The 24159-nt window shown below is 35.7% G+C and overlaps 1 protein-coding gene across 1 annotated transcript in view; it reads left to right on the top strand.

Annotated features, from left to right (window-relative positions):
* dicer1 (dicer 1, ribonuclease type III) overlaps positions 1 to 4696 on the top strand; it is a 30415-nt gene extending 25719 nt beyond the window's left edge. The window contains exon 29 of the mRNA XM_019120209.2: positions 514 to 4696. Within this exon, the coding sequence (XP_018975754.2) occupies positions 514 to 679 (166 nt within the window). The 3' untranslated portion in view covers positions 680 to 4696. The remainder of the gene's footprint in view (positions 1 to 513) is intronic.
* The last annotated feature ends 19463 nt before the right edge of the window (positions 4697 to 24159 follow it).

Genomic DNA, 24159 nt, shown 5'->3' with positions numbered 1-24159 from the left:
AAGATATAAAGGTTATATTTTCACAGAATGTTCTAAATCTTTATGAAGAATGATTTTATGTAGAAAACAGTAAATCATAAAAAAAGGCAGGGTCACATATACATGCATGTGTGTGTATTTTTATATACATAATACATATACACAGTTCACACACATTATGTAAACAAAAACTTTTATTTTTGATGCGATTAATCGTTTGACAGCACTAATCATTGTTGTTATTGTTATTGTAAATAATTACATTTAATATATAAATAAATGCTCTTTGTTTTGCAGCCCAGGTAAGATACTGTAATTATATGGTGAATGGTAAATTTCTTTTTTACCACCAGTATACCACATAGTATATAGTATTCTTAATTGTAGTTATAGCTTTATTAAACCTAATTGAAATGTATTTATTATTCATTATTTTAACAGGTCTTTGTAGTTATCAATAATTATTGTCATTGTTTGTCATATATTTCAATAGTCATAGTCATATCTCTGTTTTTCTTTCTCTCCCTCCAACAGCCCCGCGGAGAGAACCTATGATGGAAAAGTACGGGTGACGGTGGAAGTGGTGGGCAAAGGCAAGTTCAAAGGCGTGGGACGCAGCTACCGTATAGCCAAGTCAGCGGCCGCCCGCCGAGCCCTCCGCAGTCTCAAAGCCAATCAACCTCAGGTCCAAAACAACTGAGCTTCAGACAGCAGACACCCCAACGCACCAGTCAAAAACACAGCAGAACCCCTCTCGGCACCAGTTTACGGCCGAGCCAAGAATCGTGGCCGACAGCGTTCTCACTGGGGTTGTCAAACTCAAATGAATCGAGTCAAAAGATTTCAGCGTAATTCACATGGGGTTCATTTTTCATTTTATTCTTTACGTGCGCAAACACAATCTTTTTTTTTTTTCTATCCCCAGCTTTGTTTGATCACGAGTGCTTTTTAATGTATTGCAAGTGTTAAGAAAAAGGTCAGGTCTTCTTTTCCCCCCTCCCTTCCCTATTTTTATTAACATTAAAAAAAGATATATGCTCTGCTTTGTGGTAGTGGTTAAAAAAGCTAAAGCTTATAGGTAGTATTACAGTGTACATAGTTTAAACTCCAAGGTATCAACTAAATAAGAGAAAAGACAGTGACATAAAAACAGAATTCCTCAATCTGTGCACTAGTGCCAGTTTTGCTGCCGTTTGGCAGAAGGGCACACGGAAAGAAAGATGGTGTTGGTGTGAAGTGTTTTTCTCTATCTTGAGATGATATATTCTCAATCAAAATTGCACTTCACTAGGATCCGCTTTATTTTGATGAGAGTCATGAGCAAATAATTTTTTTTTTTTTTTCAGATCACAGCAAAATCATTTAGCTCTGTATTTTATTGAGAGAGAAATGCCCTTGCATCCTTAAGACGGATAGGAATTTGACATTCCCGATTACTGTAATCAACATACTTGTAAACGGCACTTGAGGATGCATGTTTGTGTAGCCAACCGGAAGGGGTTGTATAGACGTCATATATAAAAAAAAAAAAAAAAAATGATATTAAATGTTTATTATGACATATTCGTTGATACTTGGGTTTCAGTAATGTCTTTTGATATTGATATTGATGATATTTAGTTCACAGTCTTTATGAACATTAGATGTCTGCATAGACTGACTTGACTGACTTAGTTTTGATATAATGACACGAACGATATACAGGAGGACATATCACCTGGGAAAATATGCTGCAGATTTTATATTAAAAAAAATAGAAAGAGAAAAATAGGATCTGATAATTCTGTAAGACACAAAGCACCTTTACGTATCGTCTTTAGGACAAACCGATATTTCGCTAGATGACTTCACGTGCATCGCTTACCAAAGTCGATACTGATGCAGCGTTGTGAGGTTGCACCTGTTAAATCAATCCCTCAACATTCACACGTTTGGAGATGTGGTAACCAGCCTTTGTTTTAGTGGAAATGTGTTGTAGCCTTTTGTCTAGTCTAAATGTTTTCATTTTAATAGGCATTCTTCACTTGAATACCTCAGTTAATTGCATGCATTTTTTTTTTTTTTGGTGCTATGTTTAAGCTTGAATTTCTCATCTTTTTGCACTGTAACTGTATTACCTCTTAATTTTACCTTTTTGAAATCTGTTGGGTTGGTTTTCTGTTCTGTCAGCTCGTCAAGCTGTAGATATTGTTTCCCCATTTGTCATTTCTTTTGGTTTTTATGCTTGAAGGGGAAATGCTGAGGAAAAAAAAAAAAACGTTCTCCGCACATAACCTTGATGCCTCTCTGATGAGCTCGGATTTTCCTTCACATGAAAATAATTGTGCATCCGATCAGAAGGGTTACTTAACACTTGAGAAAATTGATAGATTGCACTCTGATACATTCTTATAAGGCATGCATCTCGCCTTTGTTACTTTCCTCCCTTGCAGTCTTACCAACTCTAACTATTTTTCAGTCAATAAATTAATCATAAAAAACAGGACGCCCTTATCTATCATTGCTACCCCAGGAATAAGGGTGCAAATTTGAATATGTAAATTTTAACATCTTGAAGGTTACCTAACTTCCCCCTCCTAGTTTTGTCTATACTTCAGTTATGTTACGGACAAACTATTCCTCAAGTTACATAATCCCAGGCATTGCTACCTCAGAAGACCCTTGCGAATAGTTTGGCCTTATCATTGGTTAATATATTTGCCTTTTTACAAATCTGAATGGCATTGAGGCACTATAGTGTATATGCTCATCAGCACCTTAAAGGGGGATAAATATATATTCTCACAACTGTTTGCACTAGAATACATTCCCACTGACATTGAATTTGCATTTTTCAAATGGAGTTTGCTCTAAAGTGGTGCCTTTCAACCCTGATGTAACATCTATACTCTCTCATCCTTTGCTATTGTAGCAATTCTTCACATTATGGTTTGTATATAGTAAAGAACATTTGGTGCCATGCTTTACACTGCATATTGCCTACCGATTTTAGTTTTTCTGGCATTTAAGTTTGACATTTTCCTACTTCTATATCTCATAGGCTATTCAAACGATGTTCTAGCCCAATATAGCCAAGAATTCACAAACATTTGAAGCTCCAACCGAAGTTCGCCCAGTCTTGAGAGTGAGTGCAATCTGGTTCCGTTTTAGCAAGAGTTGAGTGACCCTCTTTACATGATCTCAGTCGCAACCCCAGAGCTGAGTATTGAAAGTCATTGGAAACGAATGGGTTTCCATATTCCCTCAACCAATGGCGTGATTTTGCATATCAGGGTCAATGTGTGCCAGCTCTGCGATATGACACTGTTTCCGTAACCCATAACCCTCAGACTATTGCAATTTTTTTTGTTTGTTTGTGTGTTTTTTCCAGCTTGTTAGGTTTTTTGTTTTTGTTTTTTCAAGCCTCTGAAAGGCGCACACTTTTTTCCTTCACTTTTTGTTTAAGCTTTCTTCTCACTGTTGGTTATTAACTTTCAGAGAATGTGAATCACACATATGGTGCCACCGCATGAATATGGAGTATTTTTTATTTTTTTTTCCAGGCTTTTATTTTAACAACCAATAATCAATCGTCATGCCACAACTAGTCCCACAGAACAGATATCATTGTAAAAAAAAGGAAAGAATTGGAGTCTTTCATCATCTGTGGGAGTGTTTTCTTAAAGTGGTCCTCCATCGTATCATATGCTGCAGATTGTATTTTCCTTCATGGTGGAGAATAATTTTTGTGTGTGTTGTTTTCTTTTTCTTTTAAAACATGTAGCACAAATAAGCATTGCACTCGGGCGCCATACTTTACCTCATGTCAGAACGAGAAAAAAATACAAAGCATGTATATATGATGCCGTAACGTTTAAAGGAATAACTTGTGGTTTTGGCCTTGCTGCTGTTTGCATCGCTGGTATTTTACCAATGTATTTAAAAGTGATCAGAGAGATACAATGTGCCTGCAGGATATCATCAGAGAAAATACACTGTAGAAAAGTAGTTTCCAATCTCTATAATCTGGGGCTAAATATGTTTCCTACATGTACATTCATGTCCTGCCTTAATGTAATACTTGGAATATGGAATTGTAACGTTAACGCGTCAAGTCCTTCGACTGGCATGATTTTAATATGTTGGGACGGCACTGTCCCTCACCCATCACCCCCTTCCCACCCATATTAATTTTAGCTTGTATAAATCCATGTATTAGTGCATGTCAGTGAACACTCTCCCTTCTCACCCACCTGTATTTCCTTTTTAGACTAAACATATTGTATAGATCTGAATAAATCAGCCTTAACATTTATTTCAAATGGCTTTATTTCATAGCAAAGTGTCATACTTTTTTTTTTCTAAGGACGAAAATGCCTGATTTAAAGTCAAATGCACTCTTAGCAGCAGCAAGGTGTTCAGTGACAACATAGCAGGAATGGAATGAGTGGCGAGCTCCTCTTGAAGGGGTTTATGGAAGTGTTGAGCACTAACAGTAAGGGATTTTAAACGGGGAATTATGGGCCACAAACTGCAGCTCGATTTCTGTATTTTTAAGGGACGTGCATTTAAAAGACTATTTCTCATTCATACTGTATCAGTGCTGCAGTGGTTTGCATTCTGCACCTTATGGATCTCAAAAACCTTTAAAAATTCTGTTTCCCCCCTTTTTTTTTTTTTTTTTTTAAAGTAATTGTAGCTGAGTATATCTACAATAAAGTTATGGTATGGTCGTTCATTTGTGGCGTATGTGTGTTCTTTATGCTGTGTCCATAGATCCTGAAATGATGTATTAGATTGCTTTATGAGCTGCGTGGCTGCGGCTACTAATACTGTGTGAAAAGCCGGTCACAGGCCACAGTGTAAGTGTGGGCTTTGCAGTGATGACCTCAGTATTTTCCTAACCCAAGGAGAGCTCTAGCCTCCCGTTTATGAGTGTTTGGAGGCTGCTCGGGTTTAGATGGACTCGGCAACCATGACCGATGTTTTAATCACATTTGCACAGAGCCTTATGTAATAGATGAAGTAGGTATGAACTGTGTTTGCAAGTGTACTTTTTCACTCTCGACGGGCCTTTTTATGTTCTTGTGTATCCATTTCGTTGCTTACACATTTCGTATGGCTGCATCAATGTTTGCCAAGAAGTAAAAAGAAAAAAGTTGGCACGCTCACTCTTGGTAGGTGAGAAATGACCTCACATCAGCTGTGCAAGCATTGGCATGTGTATTCTGATAACCCGGGGAGTTTTGCCACGGTATTACTATTTCTAATTAAAATTTGGATTCAGAAAGACGTTCAGCAGTATTTTATGAATTCTGATTTGTAGTGTGACGTTTATTGATTTGAGACGGTTGGAGACTCATAACCCCAGCATGATGCTCTGAGTGTACCTACAGTAAGGTCCAGAAGTCTGAGACCACACTGAAAACCTGAAAAAGATTTAGGGTTTTGAAAACCGAAAAACAAAGATAATTTATGAATTTAAATAAGAAATATAAAATGAAAATTATATTGCATATTCTCGTTTTCTTGCACTGATAGGAACACACAATCTGAAGGTATGAAAGTTAGATGTGTTGAGAGAAGAAGTCCATTTCTAGATCAAATCAGGCACTTGTAAACCATCTACTTTAATAGCAATGAAGCTCAGTCAGAATTGGGTTCAATTTAGAAAACCAAAATACCAGAACCACATGTTTGTCATGGTGTTTAATTCCATTAATGGTGCTCGCACCCTCTAAAAAATGTTTTGGAAAAATTAACACAATAGTTTGCATCAATTTTTTTTGTGTGTGTGTTATGACAACTTCTAATGAAATTTTGTTCAAACATAATTTGTAGCATAAATACAATTTTTTTTCATTTTATCTCAAAAAAAGTTGTGAGTTTGTGAAAAATTGAGTTGAGGCCCTGGAACCAATTAATCTTACTTCAGTTCAAAACAGCTAGCATTACACATGCTAAATGTAACTTATGTACCATGTAAATTGAACAAGCAAGTAAGATATTACTTGTCACTGGCATTAATATAGCTATTGCTCTTAGAGTTAATGTAGTGTGTACTTTCCTGTAGCTACCTACAACAGAACCATGAGCATAATGGTAACCACAAAAACTTATTTTGTGTGTTGAAAAATACAATGCACTTAATTTAAACATTTACTTTCCTTATCCTGTCCAATGCAAATTACTAGAAATCTACTTACAAGTTGTATTTTTTAAAGACAATTTAATTGTTGCTGCTTTAAAAAAAAAAAAAAAAAAAAAAAAAAAAGATGCAGGAAAGAGTTTAAATTACACTTAACATTAAGTTGATGTAATGAAAATAATGTTTTACATTTTATAAGGTTTAATTAGAATTTGTATTCAGGTTTTGGTAATATGTCTCCTGAATTTCTTTTTAGAGTGCAATATTTTGCCGATTCAGATGAAACTAAATACTCGTAAAGCGCTCACTGCATAACCATTCAGCAACACCAGTGAAGAGTGATTCTTATAAGCCAGTTATTTTTAGTGAATCACAAATGCTTATGAATCATTCAGAAAAGTTTCTTAATTAATCTGAATCACTGATGTCATGTCTGACTTCATGACCAAGAACTGATACTGTTGTTTTGTAGGCTACGTAAGGCTAGTAAGACTTTAGTGTAGTTATTGACTTATGTGATAATGCATTTGTATGCATTGACAGATTAAAAAAAAAATAATATGCAATTTTTTTTTTACGTTTATTAAAATAAAAAAAATTGCATTTCTGTTTTTTTTTTTTCCTCAAATTCAAAATAACTGTTGAAGGCATTGTAACCAAAATCATTACATTTCTTTAAATTTTCATTCCTAATGAAGATTTTTTTCCTAAAGCCTAATGGTGTAGTTACAATATCTACCAGCAGGGGTTAACAGGGTCATACTAACCCGCCAAATGTTGACCCCTTGATCCAAATAACGGCAGAGGGTGCAAAAATGCTGAACACACACTTCGCTTTTAAAATGTACATCCTTGGTCTTGAGTCTTTGCGGCTCTGCTCATGACTTCAGCTCTGACAAGGAGTTGATTAAACTGCTTTGCGTCATTTTAAAGCAAAAAAACAGTCTTGAACAGATTTTACCTAAGTTCAGCGCTGTTGATGAAGTGCTTGTAGCAGATCACCTGGGCCATGTCTGCTGAGATAATCTAGAAGGGAAAAGTTGAACAAGGCTTTGTTCATCAAAATGTAGATAAAGGAGGAAAAGAAATATCTATAGCTGTTGAAAAGACATACATATGCTTCTCTGGGTAATATATGTAGGTGGAATGCAAATGGCAGCCAGTGCGCTGGGCCGGGATCAGGCGGGGCTGATATGCTGAGTGTGGGAATGAGAGGCTAATGGTGACTTATTACCTGTGTTGACAATGTGCAGGCTTGTGCCGTGTCATTTGAGCCATTTATTCTCCGCGCTATAAAAACAAAGAGATGACGAATAAATATGCAGAGGGGGCTCATTGTTTTCCGCTTGCTTGGTTGCCAAAACTTTTTACTGACCTTTTGAGCGCAGGTCCCAAACCAGCGCTAAACTGTCTGTCACTCAGCGCACACGCGCTTACACAAGACGCCCTTTTGACCTCAGCATCTTGTTTTTCTCTCTTTTAAGCTTCGGGAGCAGGCGACAATCGAAATCGAGCATAGCAGGCATTCCGTGCCGTGCTCACATGGTCATTTGTTTCCCTCTTTTGTACAGTCGCTTTTAATTCCCCTTCACGTGAGGATTACAGTGCATTGCAGTCAGGCCGTTACAATGCACAGAACTCTTACTGGTTATTAATGCACAGGTTTACTGATGGCCCTTCAGCTTCAGGAACGGGCCTGTGCTTCCTCATGTGTAATTAGATCCAGATCCGTGCACCCTGTCTTAAGGGCAGGCCGAGGAATAACCCCGGCATCAGGAGAGATAAGGATCGCACGCGCTTCCACAAATACAGCCCCAAATCAGCAATCACATTTAGCATCACTCTATTAGTCAAATCGCTTTTTCTCCATTGGTTTGTGGTTCATTCTGTGTCTGTTGGTGACAGAGTAGTCTTTCTAGGAATTGCTGGTTGGGCGCTTTGGACCATAGAGTTGAGTTGATTTGCATCATCAGTTTGAGAGACTACCTTTATTCATTTAGCAGATGCTTTTATCCAAAGGGACTTGTAAATGAGGAATACTACAACAAAAGTGGTTTATCATTGGGAGACTAATGTGAGATGTGCTGCAATACAGATTTTAGTGAGATGAGAGAATGAGCTATTAATACTTAAATTCATCACTAATTCATTAATTTGATCAAAAGGCACAATAAAGACTTTTACATTGTTACCAAAAATTCTATTTCACATGAATGCAGTTCCTTTGCACTTACTATTTATCAAAGAATCCTAATAGTATTTTTTTACCACAGTTTCCACAAAATGATTCAGCAGCATAACTGATTTCAACATTGATAACAATAAAAAATGTTTCTTGCGCGCCAAATCAGCATATTAGTATGATTTCTGAAGGATCATGTGACACTGAAGACTGGAGTAATAGCTGCTGTAAATTCATCTTTGCCATCACAGAAATAAATTATATTATAAGAGAGGCTATATTAATATAAAAACAGTTATTTTAAATTGTAATAATATTATATATATATATAACACACACAACCACTCTCCTTCCTCTTAATGTTGTTCATTAGCGGAGTAAACAGTGAGGGTCCTGGGCCCCTGCCAGCATATGTATGTCTGTGTGCTGCATCTGAAAGCTCTGTCTCACAGGGGGATTATCTCTCGGGGGCTCAGGTGTTAATGGAGTGTCAGAATAAACACACTCTTAATCCCCACAATCTTTTCACTTGTTCAATTAGGAAGTCAGTTGTTAGCTGGCTAATACACCACTGGAACCATTATCTCCCTATTTAGGATGAATTTGCTCATGCTAATTGATTCATCTCATTATGTATGGAGAGTTTTGTAAGCTGTTTAGAATGGGAGCGTCCCCAGCACCCCGTTAACACTGGATTTTGTTTGGGAACATTATGGATGTGTAACAACAGGAAATGCATTTACACAGCTATTAATAGCTTGCATATTTAGTTCATTCTCCTTTTTGCTTTAGTAACCAGCAGCAATGTGGAAAACCAGATGTAGTAATATAATTGTAAAATTTCATAATAATACTCTTTTTATTTTATTTTTGATCAAATTGATGCAGCATTGGTGAACATAACAGAAAAACAATTTAAGAATTTAACCAAACACAAATTTTGAACAGCTTTGTGTGTGTGTGTGTGTGTGTGTGTGTGTGTGTATATATATATATATATATATATATATATATATATATATATACACATACACACACACACCAGGTTTTACATATATTGCAGTTACTAGTATATGTGTATGTGCAATTTATATCTTTGAGGATTTTACTTTAATGAGGCATCAGTAAAAAGTAGAACTGAAGTATTTGTATGTAACTTTGTGTGTGTATCATGTAATAATAATTAATGATTCAAACTTGATTTTCATGTTCTCCAGCGTGAACATGAAAATCAAGCGTGATTTGAGCGTGGAGGTAAGAACATCTCATTATTTGTACAATGATCAATGAGGCAAAAATGCTTATTTGATTAAAAAAAAATGTTGCAGAATGTTCAATAATTATAATACTAATGAATTTTTTCCTTTATTTACAGGTGTATATTTGATTTTTAATTCTAGATTTTCAATATGGTCTCACACTTTTGGACTCCACTGTGTATGTGTACATATCTCCAATATAGAGAAAATGCTTCGATACAGCTGTATTTCTTCATCAGCTTGAACAGAATTGAACCATCATGCAATTCCCTATTAATCTGCACCATGGACGTATTTTGCAAACACATTAGAGCAACAATGCAGGCGGGCATATTTGTAATCTCTCATTTTCCGATTCTTAAATGCTGAACAGAAATGGAATATGAATATTTCTGAAAGCAAATCCCCAAAGAGCCCAGGTTATAATGTCCACAGTTAGCAGTAATGAGAGCAGGATGAAAGCCATGATCAGATGGTAATTACTATACACTGGGTATGTTTGATTTGTCATCATCACCTGTCGTCAGCTCAGACAAGTCTGCCTCCCTTCTCCTCTCACTCCTGGCCACGCACCCATTTTCTTCTCTCATGAACCACAAAAGCAATCTGGGGAATATTGAAATGAAGTCTGAGCAGGGGGCTTTCGAACAGCATGACATCTCGGGCTGGCGAGATGCAGAAATAATTAGCAGAATCATTTGGGTCCCAGGGCCTATTTCCATTTGCAATAACAGTGTTTTAGTCTTGAGTGGTGTCTGTAAATTGCCCCCACTGTTTGCAGAGGCAAGTAATGAGAGTTTAGTCTAACGGTCATGTTCCCCTCGTTTAACTCGAATGAGAAATGTCATCCGTCTGAGATGCAATCAGGGGTCCGTCAGAATGGCATGTGCCAGTCCAAAAAGCAATGATTGAAGGAATACAGGATGTGCGAAATTGACTTTCCTGACACATTTTAGCCTGGCTAAATTTTATTTAAAAAACAAAAAACAAAGTGTTATGATTTTGCATTACAATAAGCGTCATTGTTTTAAGCTAATTTTATGGTTCAAATACTTTTTTCAAATGAAATTCTCTGCCTGGTCTTTTCAATCGACACCTGTTATCCTCAACTCAACCATCTGTGTTTCTACCCGCTTCATATCGGTTGTTATGGACACGGATTATGATATTTTATTTTTCACAGCCCACGCAGTTGTGTTCAGTGAAGTGGTTCAGTCTCTAATGCCTAACATCAGGTTTGTGGTCAGTCATGTTCCCTTTCATCTGAAGGTAATTACCCTTGTACGCTGAACCTCCTGAGCAGAAACGCAGTGTTTGTTGAGACGTGATACAAAGCAGTCGTGTGTCCCAGCCTTGTCTTCTCGAGAGGGCCTGTACGGATGGACAAGTCCACCCAGCTGAACAGCACCTTTTGCTTTTCTCTCAGGACTTTCTCCCACCCACGTCATTTCTGGATAAATGGTTGCAGATTGTCTCACTGCAAAGTGAGTGAGTGCCCTTGTTTCCAATGAAATAACATAGCCTTTTTAATATTTGTGGATAAGATAACGGAGAGTAGTGGCCCTCACGCATTTTAGATTGTTGTAAAAATCACCAATAACAAGGAATAACTATGTTCAGTGTAGTTATGGTTCCAGGGAGAGCTGGTTATTTGTTCCAGATGCTGAGAGGTGAGAAGACAAGAGTGGAAGATTTGTTTTCGTTGAACATAAGAATGTTTGATCCTTCCTGTCTGAGAGAGCAACTCGTGTCACGGATAGACTGGGTCTTAAAAATTAGGTTTCTCTGTACAGAAATATATATTATATACTATGTTTTTTCACTCTTGATGTATTACCATTTTATATTTAAGGCCTTGTTATTATTTGCAGTTTTATTATTTACCCTTGTGTCATTCAGAATTGTTTGCTATTAAGAGATTGTAAGAATCTTTTGATAATAGATTATTTCTGTCTCAGGCCATTAAGTTTTAAAAATACAAAATAAAATGCACAGGTTTGACATCTTGATGTTTTTAACAGTTAAACAAAAATCTTTATGAATTTGTTTATTAAAAACAGTTTTCTCTTCACAGGATGTTAATTGATGAACTAGAGTTCTGTGGATTATTGTACATTTTTTTTTTTCAGCTGTTTGGGCTCTTGTTCTGACGGCACCCATTCACTACAGAGGATCAATTGGTGAGCAAGTGATGTAATAAAAAATTATAATTTTTGAGGTGAACTGTTTCTTTAAGGCTTCGCTCATTACTAAACTGACCAACCAGAGTTTATATTCAACGTCCTGTACTTCTGTCAAAAATGCAGTAGATAAATGGCACCGAACCATGAGGCTTCATGAAATTCCCCTTTTCGCACGTATATACCCAATCATTGCCAGTGTTAACCATTTGAGCCAATCAGCTATCAGTATCGCATGTCATAAAACAAACCTGGGTGTGGTTGAAATCAGGTACAGAGAAACTTTGAAAATGTTGCAAAATATTAATAAAATACTAAAGTGAGGGATATGTATACATTTGCAATAATGATGGAGTGGAGAATGACGTTCGTCTACAAAAAGGTAGAATGTTATGATATATGGCTTTTCATTCATGTATAAATGGTTATAATCGTCATAGTCTTATTATGCCGTTGCTTATATGTTTCCACTAATTTACTGTATTGACAAGTGTTGTATTAGTGATCGGAAAGATTATAGCACATCGTTTAGTATCAATACTATTAAAAAATAGTAAAAAAGGGGTATAGTTTGTGTACCCAGCATAATTATCACCAAATGTGTAATAAAAACAGTGCTTATATATAGATTATAAGGCTTGACAGCCCTCTATAGGCCACTATGAAATTTCATTATGTAGAAAAGATAAATATGACTAATCTGTTAAAATGGTAAGCATGAGAGTAAATAATGACAGAATTATATGCAGTTATATGTGTGTGTGTGTGTGTGTGTGTGTGTGTGTGTGTATGCACCATGGTTGCTTTTGTATGTATGTTTCTATATTCTTCAAAGATACTGAGAACTTGTCTCTGACATAAACAAAAAATAATAAAAAAAACTATGTTAGAAATATGTTAAGAACTGATGTTATAATCATAATCCCTCCCAGCCTTTCATGTGAGCCCACATATTGTGATTAGACGGTCCAATCTTCAAACACTGGTTATTTAGTCCTCTTTTTACTCAAAGTCATGAGTAACTCGATACAGATCCTTGAGCTTGATTGTGCCGAAAGCCCTGTGAACACACAGCCATCAGGCATGTATTATTAAATGGGATGAATTCGAATAATTGTTGTCTGCTTCAAAAATTAAACCACTGTAATTTATGTGTCCATTTGAATTAGGAATTGATAACGTCACATATTTTGTTTGGCGTATCATGTTTACGCCACAAATTGGGACTCACCGCAAGACTGACAAGAGCGTGAGGAGGCCGATGACTGGTGTGCCAGGCGGGAAATGCAGGGAAAATTACTTCCATTGGAAACTCATGAGTGGCTATAATATCTGCACACTCCAACAGAGAAGGTAAAAACTCCTGCATTTCTTTTTAGAACCATCAGCCTGGTGAAGTAGACTTTTTAGTGAGAATCAAATTGTTAATGGACAGAAACCCATTAGGCTTGATTTAACTGCCGAACTTGATTTTGCACATGCCAGATGATCATTGATGGAGCCTCAATCACACACGCCTGAAGTGACATCGATATCTGTAAGATAAGCCGCAATATTCCACCCATACCCTAAAAAGTAACCACAGCTCACTATGGATAGATGCTGTGATTGCTAATACAATGCAGCTGTGACCATGAAATCAGGACTTAGTGTAATGAGCTACTTTGAAGTCGAGACTTGATACTAAAATCTGCTACAAAATACAGGGGTAACTTGTGCTACTTGATGATAATCTGATATCCAAACCCTTCATCTATATATTTTTCCTTTTAAGAAGGCCAGATTTTCACCAAGAGGCAACCTGGGATAGATTTGGACTGTCTATTTTCTGTCTAGGCAAACATACGCAGTGAAATTCCTGCCGGCTGAACTTAACACAACACATGTATTCTTAAGGAAAAGAAAAATAAGCCAATATATAAAATTACAGTACTATTAGAGCACATATTCTCTTACTGTACGTAAAGTGCTCCACGCAGGCATGTCTGAGGACAGGGCTTGAATTGATTTTGTATGCTCGCAACGCTTGAGAATATAAGGCTGGTATGTAGCTTAAATAAACCAACGGGCCGACAATTAGCCAGAACTGTCATGGGGCGAGTATAATCGATGTGTTTTGCGGATGATGGAATCAGAAGAACTGTGACATTCATGTCAAAAATATGGCCTAGACAAAAAAAAAAAAAAAAAAAAAAACCTTTTGGCTTGCACATGCTGCAGTTAAACCGATTTTTATACTTAAATGTGTTTTGTTAAATGTAACGTCTGCCACTATGCATGAACGTCAAAATGATTTTAGCAATATTCCGGGTTGAGTACAAGTTAAGCTCACCGAACAGCACTTAACGAAATAATGTTGATTACATTATTACATCCACTTGTCCCTCATTTTCTTAAAAAAAAGCACAAATCTGTACAGTGAGGCACTCACAACGGAAGTATAAAGGGCCCATGGATTCATGTTAAAATACCCATTAAGATAATATAGCCACAAGATGTAAACACTAAAATGACCATAAAATTTCAAAATTAGTGTGGTATTGACAAAGGATGTATATTTTTTTTTTTTTTTTCTTTTAATCCTGCAAAAATGGAAAATGACCATAAAATTTCAAAAATTTTATGGTCCCCATTCACTTTCAGTGAAAGTGACTCACTGTAATATACTTTTTTTAATATAAGGAAACAAGTGACAAGTCAAAAATATTTTTTTGTACTAATTAACTTTATGCCACATATGCAGTAATTGAGTTTAAGTTGTATTGAAACTGGACTATTCCTTTAAGACCTACTTGGCCATCAGGAGTATTTCACTAACCGGTGCTTTTCAAAATGAACCAGAGGGCTGATTCAGACAAAGTAATCCCTCTAAACTAGCAATTGGTTGTTTATACAATTATCCTAAAAGCCATCAAAGCTGATTTAAATGGCTCTTGCCTCTCAGATAACATTTGAGTTAAGACCGCAACAGCTGATGATGATACACAAACACAAGCCTGTTAGGTCCCACCACAACAAAATCACCATGTCAACTTCTTAATGCCTGTGCTTGGAACAGCGGGGCATAGTTTTGGGAGCCCTAATTAAGTGGTTTCATATGTAAGGCCCTTTCAGACCAGGCCTTTTTTCCCCATAGCACTGCACAAGAGCATTTAGGGTTTGCTGAGTGTTGGGAGGTTGAATCATTTATTTTCTGGTGTAAGTTACCGCAGTGTCCAGATTTAATGAAGCTATGATATATTTATGGCTTGCCAAATCCTACCCTAATCCTACCCTTGATAATAAGTAGAGTATATTAAGCTCAGTGACTGTTTTGTTAAACACGCTTCACAGGGTCGACTAGGACCCGAGGGCCACTGCTCTGTGTACACTACTGGGTAACCTAATTTTCACTTGGTGTGTAATGTGTACCTATAAATAGCAGGGGAGCTGATTCTCTGGGTCAACTCTGAGGTTCCCCAGTGATGTGTAGCTCTGCGAGTAACGTTTTTTTTTTTTTTTTTTTAGCTTCATGAAGTGGGCATCCATTTAGGCACACCTGAGAGGGTACTTGCGAGTTTTTAATGAGGTGTTTCTGGGCCAGGCTCTCAGTTTAAATTACACAGATGTTAGGTATGTCACTGCAAGAGTGCAATCTGAAAACTGAATAAAGAAATGAATAAAGGTAAGTTGGCTTTATTTTTTGGAATCTAATGACTTCATAACTCAACTACGATTTTATATTTTATATTTGCAACTTCATTTTTTTGTAATTGCTACTTTGTTACAATGTGATTGACAATGTACATCTCACAGTTATAACTCATAATTGCAACTTTATATCTTGAAATTGAACTATTTCTCAGAATTTTGACTTTGTGTTTAACAATTGTGACTTTGTAATAATTGTTACTTTATATCTCGCAATTATGACTTTAAATCTCATAGTTGCAACTATTTCTTACAAATGTGATCTTGCAATTGTGACAATTGTGAATTTATCTCAGTTGCTACACATCTTTCAATTATGACTTTATCAAATTGACTATTTCTCAGAATAGCTGTAACAATAACTTTATATACTAATTGCAACTTAATATTTAACCCTTGCAACTTTATATCTCCAAATTGTGACTTTATATCTCAAAATTATTATACATTTTATTATTTCTCAGAAATGTGATCATATTTCACATGTAAATTTTTTTTTTTATTTTGGTCTCACAATTACATGTTTATTTTTGTGCTCATCAAATCTCTAAAATCAAGGAAAGTACACAAATTAATACTAGATTCAATTTCCAGTGTCTTTGTCTTAGAAATCACTTACCATTACAAGATTTTGCACGAGATGGGCATTTCACACCTGGTCAGGCGGGAAGTGTGATCTGAGCTGCAGTCACGTTGGGAGGCTCTCGGCCTGAGAAAGAGCAGAGGCCGTCCTGCAAATTGTTGATGCCAGCCTCAGCACACTGTTTATTTTCAGCATCTCACACAGGAATTTTAATTTATTTCTTCATTCTTTCATTTTTTTTCTTTGCAAAGGCTTTGACCGTTGTTTAAGGATACCTCGTTCCCCTGTGCACAGCCCTGGGCAATTACTGTGTCAAAAGACTTAAACAACTACAGTGGAGTGAAAGGGAGCTTTACATTTGGATTTTATGTGCCGCTTCTCACTGCAGCTTGTGTGAGTCCACCTCCCCGAAGCCCCAGAAATTGTTATAATCCCTGAAATAAAATCCTGATGTATTTTCATCACTGCTAGACGTTATGATAATATCAAACAAGACACTTTTGAATCCCAATCCCTCAAACGTGCTAGAAACTCAACTGCAAATATTAGCGAACTCAAAACAGGCTGTACGCTTGGATGTGAACTGCATTAGAAAATTGCTGTGTGTTTATGCGTTTTGTGTGATCCTTATAATCAAAACCTTAAAACCAGCCCTTGGCTCATGATTCGTCCATTTTTTTCTTCTTCTTTTCACAGCTGTGAGAGAATATCCTGCTGGCATTTTTGTGGAGCAATAGTCGTGGCTAAAAGATGGATTAGCATTCTTTTACCAGAAATGTGCCTCTGTTAGCTCATTATCTTTTGACAATTTTAGGAGATATGCCTTTAGAGTCTGTCTTTGTTTAAGCTAGGAGCTTTCCTATAAGAGCCAGTCAGCTGGATGTATATGGCCAGTGTCAGGCATAATTAACTCTGACAGGGGCATTTAGTGGTTGTAATTCAAATCTAATTCAGAACATCTTAACCTTCAATCTGTCAGAAGTTGAAATGTGCTGGAAAACCCACGGCCCCAATCATGGCCTTGTGTAGCGGTACAATGATGTGTCAACATGCTTGCTTAGAAAAACAGCTTCCCTTGAGCACAGAAAACTCCCTTTCAGTACACATGAAATAAAACAAAGGCCTCAGATAGTCATGGCCAGGTTTGTGCGAATTGAGCTCGTAATTGGCTGACGCTGTTTAAAGTCACAAGACCAGAATAATGTAAATACAAGAAATCTGCTTCAGATTTTCCCATTCCCAGTTTGATTGGCTTTAACGTCTCATCACCACATGCTGTATGTTCTGTACTTGCTGCCGCGCTCTTTTGAAGTAAACTCATAAGAACATCAGCGGGAGTGAGCTTAGCTTTGCCAAAAGAACAAAGATAAGGAAGAAAATGAAAGGTTGTGATGCTCAAACAAGTGGTATTTTTTTATAAATAAAATAATTCAATACATTTTTTATTTAATCAATATTGTAATTCAATATCAAATTTTCTTTTGGAAAATGTTTGTGACTCTACCACAACAGCAGAAAAATAAATGTTTTGAAATAAACTCATAAGAAGATGAGCGGGAGTGACCTTAGCTTTGCCAAAAGGATGAAGATAAAGAAGGAAATTAAAATGAAGTCACAGAACAGAATATGAGACAAAATATTTTGATATCTTAAATATTAACATCATTTTGATTAGAGCACAGATTGCCTAAATGGAAATACAGGAATATTAAGGTGAACTGTGTCATTTATGCACAAAGTCATGCCAAAATAATTACTGTTTTCAAACAGGTTTCTAATTATTTATTTATCAGTATTCTATGAGTACTGCAAACAGTAATGTACACACAGCACTGCTAAATATCTTAGCTTAGCTTTGCCAAAAGAATGAAGATGAAGAAGTTTATCACATTTCATTTAAATGAAAAACACACAGAATAACATGGCACCTAATATTGTAATATGAAATGTAGGTGTACCATTGTAATAAAAGCATCTATTATCTGAGTTTAAAACAGGAATGTAAAGAGTGTAATTAATGCTTAAAGTCATTTGGAAACAACTACTGTTTTCAAACAGGTTTCCCAAGATCTCTGCTTACTTTTCATTGGATGTCAAACCCATGTCCTTGCCCCAAATTGAGTTACTTTGTCATGCTGGTCATGATGCTCAAACGAGAGGTATGTTTTAAAAAATAATCGTTTCATTCTAGAAAAAAAAAATAATAATATAAATTCTCAGTAAATCTGATCATATTAAACACAATGAACGAATATAACTCTTCCATTTTTAAAGACAACTGTGATTTACCAACATCCCTGCTCATTATGAAATTTTCTTTTGGAAAATGTTTGTGACTCAATTACCTCGACAAGAGAAAAAAACTCTTCTGCCAGAGGGATCACTTATTTCAACAGGACAAATAAGGTACCAGAGGACGTCTTGTAATTATCTTTACAGTAAAAACAGTGTGTATGCATTGAAAGAGAGGAAGTGAGCTGTCTGACAGTATTCATTCAGCTCAGCACACTTCACCCGCGTGCACGCTATTGCCCCGGCACTCAATGACGGATGATTGATGATGCTAAGACCGGTGGCTTTTCTAACCCTGTTAAGTGCTCTGAAAACAAATTACACCTTTCATCCTGACAACATGTCAATTACTAGATTTGGTAATAGCTGTCGGTCTATCAAATATTTTGTGTGTCTGAATAATTCGTAGAAATTAAACTATTAATCATCCTGGAAAGAAGTTGGTGAAAGATCATGCATTATGGCCATCTGAGAATGTGACCCCAGCTGCAATACACTTAGAAGTGTTTATGGCTTATTCTGTAAAATAGTTTTAATTGCCACGTTGCTGCTGGTTCCAGCTCAGGGAGGGAGGCTTCGAATTATCAAAAGTAAAACCAAATGCTGTTTCTGGAGTGTGTTAGCAAAATCAATCACTGTTTTTATTTTTTCCACCCCACCTTTCCTTAATTTTGCAATAATAATATTAGAAATGTGTTTCTTTCTATTTGCGTGGGTGTGTTTAGGTGTAAAGTGGCAGCTTGTTTATCTCTGTAATGATCTCCTCTGTGTTCTTGAGAAGGAGTATCGGATTCGAAAGCAAAAAAACCTTTGCAGATGGTGGCAAGCCGAATCGCCAAAGCCTGTGCCCTCAGCAAGCCGTTCACTTAGACCACTCAGACTTCTCTTTGTTATAAAGCAGGTCCAATAAAAATACAAAGGGATACTGTTTTTTGTATGAGTAATGCATTAACCTGCTTGGGAAAAAGTTCACGTTGAAAGTATAGGCTCGGACAGCACAAGATTTATGGCGATGGCTGCAGAAATTATGCTTTTTTCCCCCCATAGGCACTTTAATTATGTAATTATTAGCAGCTGGTTTTCATTTGTGGTGGGTTGTTAATTAGGGGTAGAGGTCTCCAGTTCAAGTGCTCTGACTCTTGCGATAAGTTGAGAATTGTCCGGGGGGCTTCGAGGCCTGGGATGATTAGCCAAATCCGCAGCAAACTCATTTGTTATTCAGGCTTTATCCAGGAGCCTCCCGCCGGGTCCACGGAAAAGACTTGGGTGTACCATTTCCTCTGAGTGGTACCTTCCTTATCAGCCGCTCTCATCAGCTACAATTGTCCATAGATAAGATCCAGAGATAACGCTGTTTGTTTTACTTATTAAGCCTAAAGGTGGAGTAATCAGATTGGGTTTGGCTCATGGCACTGATAATCTAAATTAATCTCTCAATCTTGGGTTATGGAATGTCTTCTAGCAGAACCGCAGGGGGGTGTGGGGCCCGGAGCCGTCCCTTCCAGTGATCCCTCCGTCTAATTATTGGATTGAGAGTCAAGTCAAGGGCAGTCTACTTGAGAAGCTGCAGGGCTATTCAATCGGCTGTCTTAGAGCGCAACCTCTGAGCAAACACAGATATATGTTAAAGAGTTCAGTTTGAAACCAATAAAGTTTTTTTTTCCCAGTGTGTGTGTGTATATATATATATATATATATATATATATCTATATATATATATATATATATATATACATATACACATACACATATACATATACACATATACATATACACATATATATATATATACATATACATATACACATATATATATACATACATATACATATACATATACATATACATATATATACATATATATACATATATATATACATACATACAGTAGTCAACATTTGAAGTGGATTAGAACCTTTCATCAAAGTTCTCCTAAAACCTAAAAATAAATGCGTTCTTGTTTTAGGACAACTTTGATTAATTTTTTATATAATAAAAAATAAACATAATATAACATAATATAACATAATATTTGGTTCTATATATTTGTGTATGTTTTTTTAAAGTTTCCTGAACAAATTTCTTTAATGAGCTAGTTCTTTTTAGTGAATTAAAAATATACATGGTCAGTGTATTTTGATTCCTAGACTACTAGATGCTTATGAGCCTGTTTTTTAGTTTAGTTTTGTTTTTTAGTGAATCAAACACATATACACTTCATTTTACAGCGATATCGTTGACTTGATTGCACAGATACTATTTAAACTGAACTGAGCTGGATGATGACATCACTGAAATCAATGATGAACTGCCTTTAACTAAAAAATTAGTGTTTACTATTGTGATTTTGCATTATTGACACAGTATTTTCCTAATTAATGCTGTACAGTTGCTTTGACACAATCTGTATTTTTAAAAGCACTATATAAATAAAGGTGACTTGACTTTACTTGCCATATTGCTTATGTAGCAAATACGGATTTGAATGATTTTTAAATTTGACAAATATTTTATTTAATGAATGAAATATGGTATTTGTTTATATATATATATATATATATATATATATATATATATATATATAGTTTAAGGCAATTAAAGAATTTTATGCTGCCTCTAAAATTACTGTAAAAATATCTACATACATCTTTTTAGTGAGATTTTTGTTTTCCAGAATGTTTCCAAAAATAAATAAATAAAATATACAACTGAATGACATTCGTTAACAGTTTTTGCCTAATTCATTTTTGCTAATAAACACACTAAAATACTACAACTGGCCTGTGCTTGTTTCCAGTTTAGTCTGATTCCTGAACAAATGACTCTTATGAGCTGGTTATTTTTAGTGAATGAATCTTATTTTTTTGTTATTGTTTTTTTTATTGAATTAATTGTATAGTTGTTCACATGACAACGTTAAAGATACATACAAAAACTTTTTTTTTCCAGTAATATTTCATTTTAAAAAAATATCAGTAAAATATGTTGTTTTAGTATTTTTCTTTTAAATATTGTTTTAATTCAATCTTAAGCTATACTGCATTTTATGCTGCCTCTAAAAGACAGTCATTAAAATGTCTATTTAAATACCGTTTACAAAAGTCCTATTAGTGATTTTTTTTTTCTTCATTTGGCAACCAAATTTAATTTATTTTTCTGAATATTTATTCCTTTAAAGTACTAAAAATCAGCAATGGAGCTGTTGAAGAATCAGAATTGTTAAATTCTTTATGATGATCCTATACATAGATAAACACACACATAATCCCTTATACAGTATATTAAGGGAACAGTATTGTTACAAAAGCCTCTTTTTGAGAACACACTTCTGTTGTCTGATAAATTGTCATTTTTATTCCCTGGCTGCAATTTTGCAGCACAAACGTGTTTTGTCTGTCAGCAATGATTATGAATTTAGTGCACTTATGGTCTGGTAGAAACAGTCAAAACATTGTCTGTGTGTATAGCTAATTTGATGAAAAATGAACACGAACAAAGTGCTTTACTATTCGATAAACACTTCTCCGATTTGTTTTCAAAGATCTATTTTGAACAAACATCACAAATTCATTCGAAAACGACCTCCAGGGACTTTGAGAGAAAAGCGTAGTGCATCAAAGTGCAGCAGACAAATAGCCGTTTACGCGAAACAGTCGGTGTGCTCAGAGTATTCACAGACATCTGAATCACAGATGATGTAGTGCACTCCGAGGCCTGACAACACGTGTTATCTGATATAAAGAAACAGTGAAATTGCGCAAAAACACATGAGAAAGTTATTTCAAAATTAGCTATGTTGTCTCTTTGCTCTCTAGTACATTATTTCAGTGTACTGGCAAGCACGTTGAGAACATCTCACTGGATATGTTTCTCTTCACCACAAGAAAAGGAGAGAGGGATATTTATTCGCCCTGGGACTGATACCCATCTGCTATCAATGATTTTTACAAGCGTCTTCATTATAGAACATGACATTTATAGTACATGCCATGACCTATGGATGTTAAAATTCACCAGTATATTTTCTAAATCACAGTAGGATATGAAACATAGCTCTTTTTTGCTTTTTCATCTAACTCATAAGCTTCAATATGGAAAGCGAGGGATGAGAAAGAAAAATAGTCCATAAAAAACAAAAAGATGGAGGTAAATTGGTTTTTCAGACCTCTCCAGCATCAGGCCATCAGATGTCAGTGTGTAGTGGAAAATGGACGAGAAATGACTTGCAGTGGGCTGAGTGCGGGCGGTTTTTCTTAGCCAGCCGGGCCTGTAATAAAAGTGACACTTAGAAAGGACATGTCCACTGTGCATCCTGCGGCTCCTGCTGATGTTTGGCATATGTGAATGAAATACTTCCCCCATGTGTATTAGAAAGAAACCATCAGAAAGAAGCGCTGCCTTGATAAGCACAAGACTTTTACTATAGGTTAAATAGAAGGAACTGCAGGAAATGTTGTCTCTGTCACTAAGTCTGTCATCACTATCAATAACATCACTAAATAATCACAAGTCACCACCTAATAAGAGAGATATCTGCCTTAATACTGTTTTCGGGGAGTTAAAAAAAAAAATAGTGACAGAAATATTATTCCATGAGAATTGTTTCAAACAGTAGTTTGCCAAATTATTGCCAATTTAGTTTAATCAACCTCGGAAGTAATTGTTTATTTTGCACTTTTAATCCAATGTTGCTGATTAAAATTAAAATGTAACAGCTAGATGTCATCTGATCAAATAATAAGGATTTTTTTTTTTACTTTATTTCTAGAAATCATGACTTTTTGTCTTATAATTCCATCTTTGTTTTTCAGAATTGAGACTATTATCATTTTTTATTTCATAATCTTTTTCTCATAATCTCTCAAATATTTTTGAGAGACTTGACTTTATATCTCATAATTTCTGCTTTTTCTCAGAAATGAGATGGTATATCATAAGACTTTCACTTTTAAATCACTCTCTCTCACATATTTATTTCTATGAATTGCAACTTTACATCTCATAATTGCAACTTTGTTTCTCACAGTTTTGACCCTTTCTCTTAAATAATCTCTTAATATTTCTTATTTTTTAGAATTCATGACTATATGTCATAATTTCAACTTTCTTTTCAGAATTGAGACTTTATATCTGACCATTTTGACTGTTTTCGCTTAATTGCATCTTGAAGTCTTTTTATCTGATTTGATCCTTGATCTTACAATAACTTGTTTTTATGAATAATAATAAAAGTCTGGAAGTGGAAGACCAAGCACATTGCATTGTGGGATACAGTATTTACAAATATTGTGGGCCATTTTTCATGCATACAGATAATTAGAATACCGTGCACAGCATCCATATGTGACAACAACAGTAAGACTAAGATGTTAGTATGCTATGCTGAACATATAGCCAATGTCATATTATTAATGTAACAGTGCTAGCATTACTCTCAGAAAATGATAGGATGAAGTGAAGATATGTCTTACCTCAGACTGTAACTCATTAGCATTTGAAGAGGAAATGTCCGTTTACATTTAGATCAGACCTGGAGTTTCATTGTTTTCTGTGTTTCTGTTTTATTATGTTTTCTTTTAATTTAAAATAAGATTGTTGGAAACTAATCTGCCAAACAAAACACATATAACTGAGGAACCAGGGCCTGATTCTTACAGAATCCAGGCCCCAAAGCTAAAAGTAAAGGGAAATGCCCTTGATACTTTACTTTACGAGGGTCTGAAGTCCCTCATCATATAATAATATATAATGCCTGCTATAGTCGCCTGCGCCAAAGCTACGGCCTTGACCCTGGCAATTACACACAGGCATCAGAAAGCCTCCCTCTAAGTCAGCTCTACCTCAAATCCTCTGACAATGCATATTAA

The sequence above is a fragment of the Cyprinus carpio genome, chromosome B17 (assembly GCF_018340385.1).
Source record: "Cyprinus carpio isolate SPL01 chromosome B17, ASM1834038v1, whole genome shotgun sequence".
NCBI lineage: Eukaryota > Metazoa > Chordata > Actinopteri > Cypriniformes > Cyprinidae > Cyprinus > Cyprinus carpio.
This window is presented reverse-complemented; position numbering and strand designations above follow the sequence as displayed.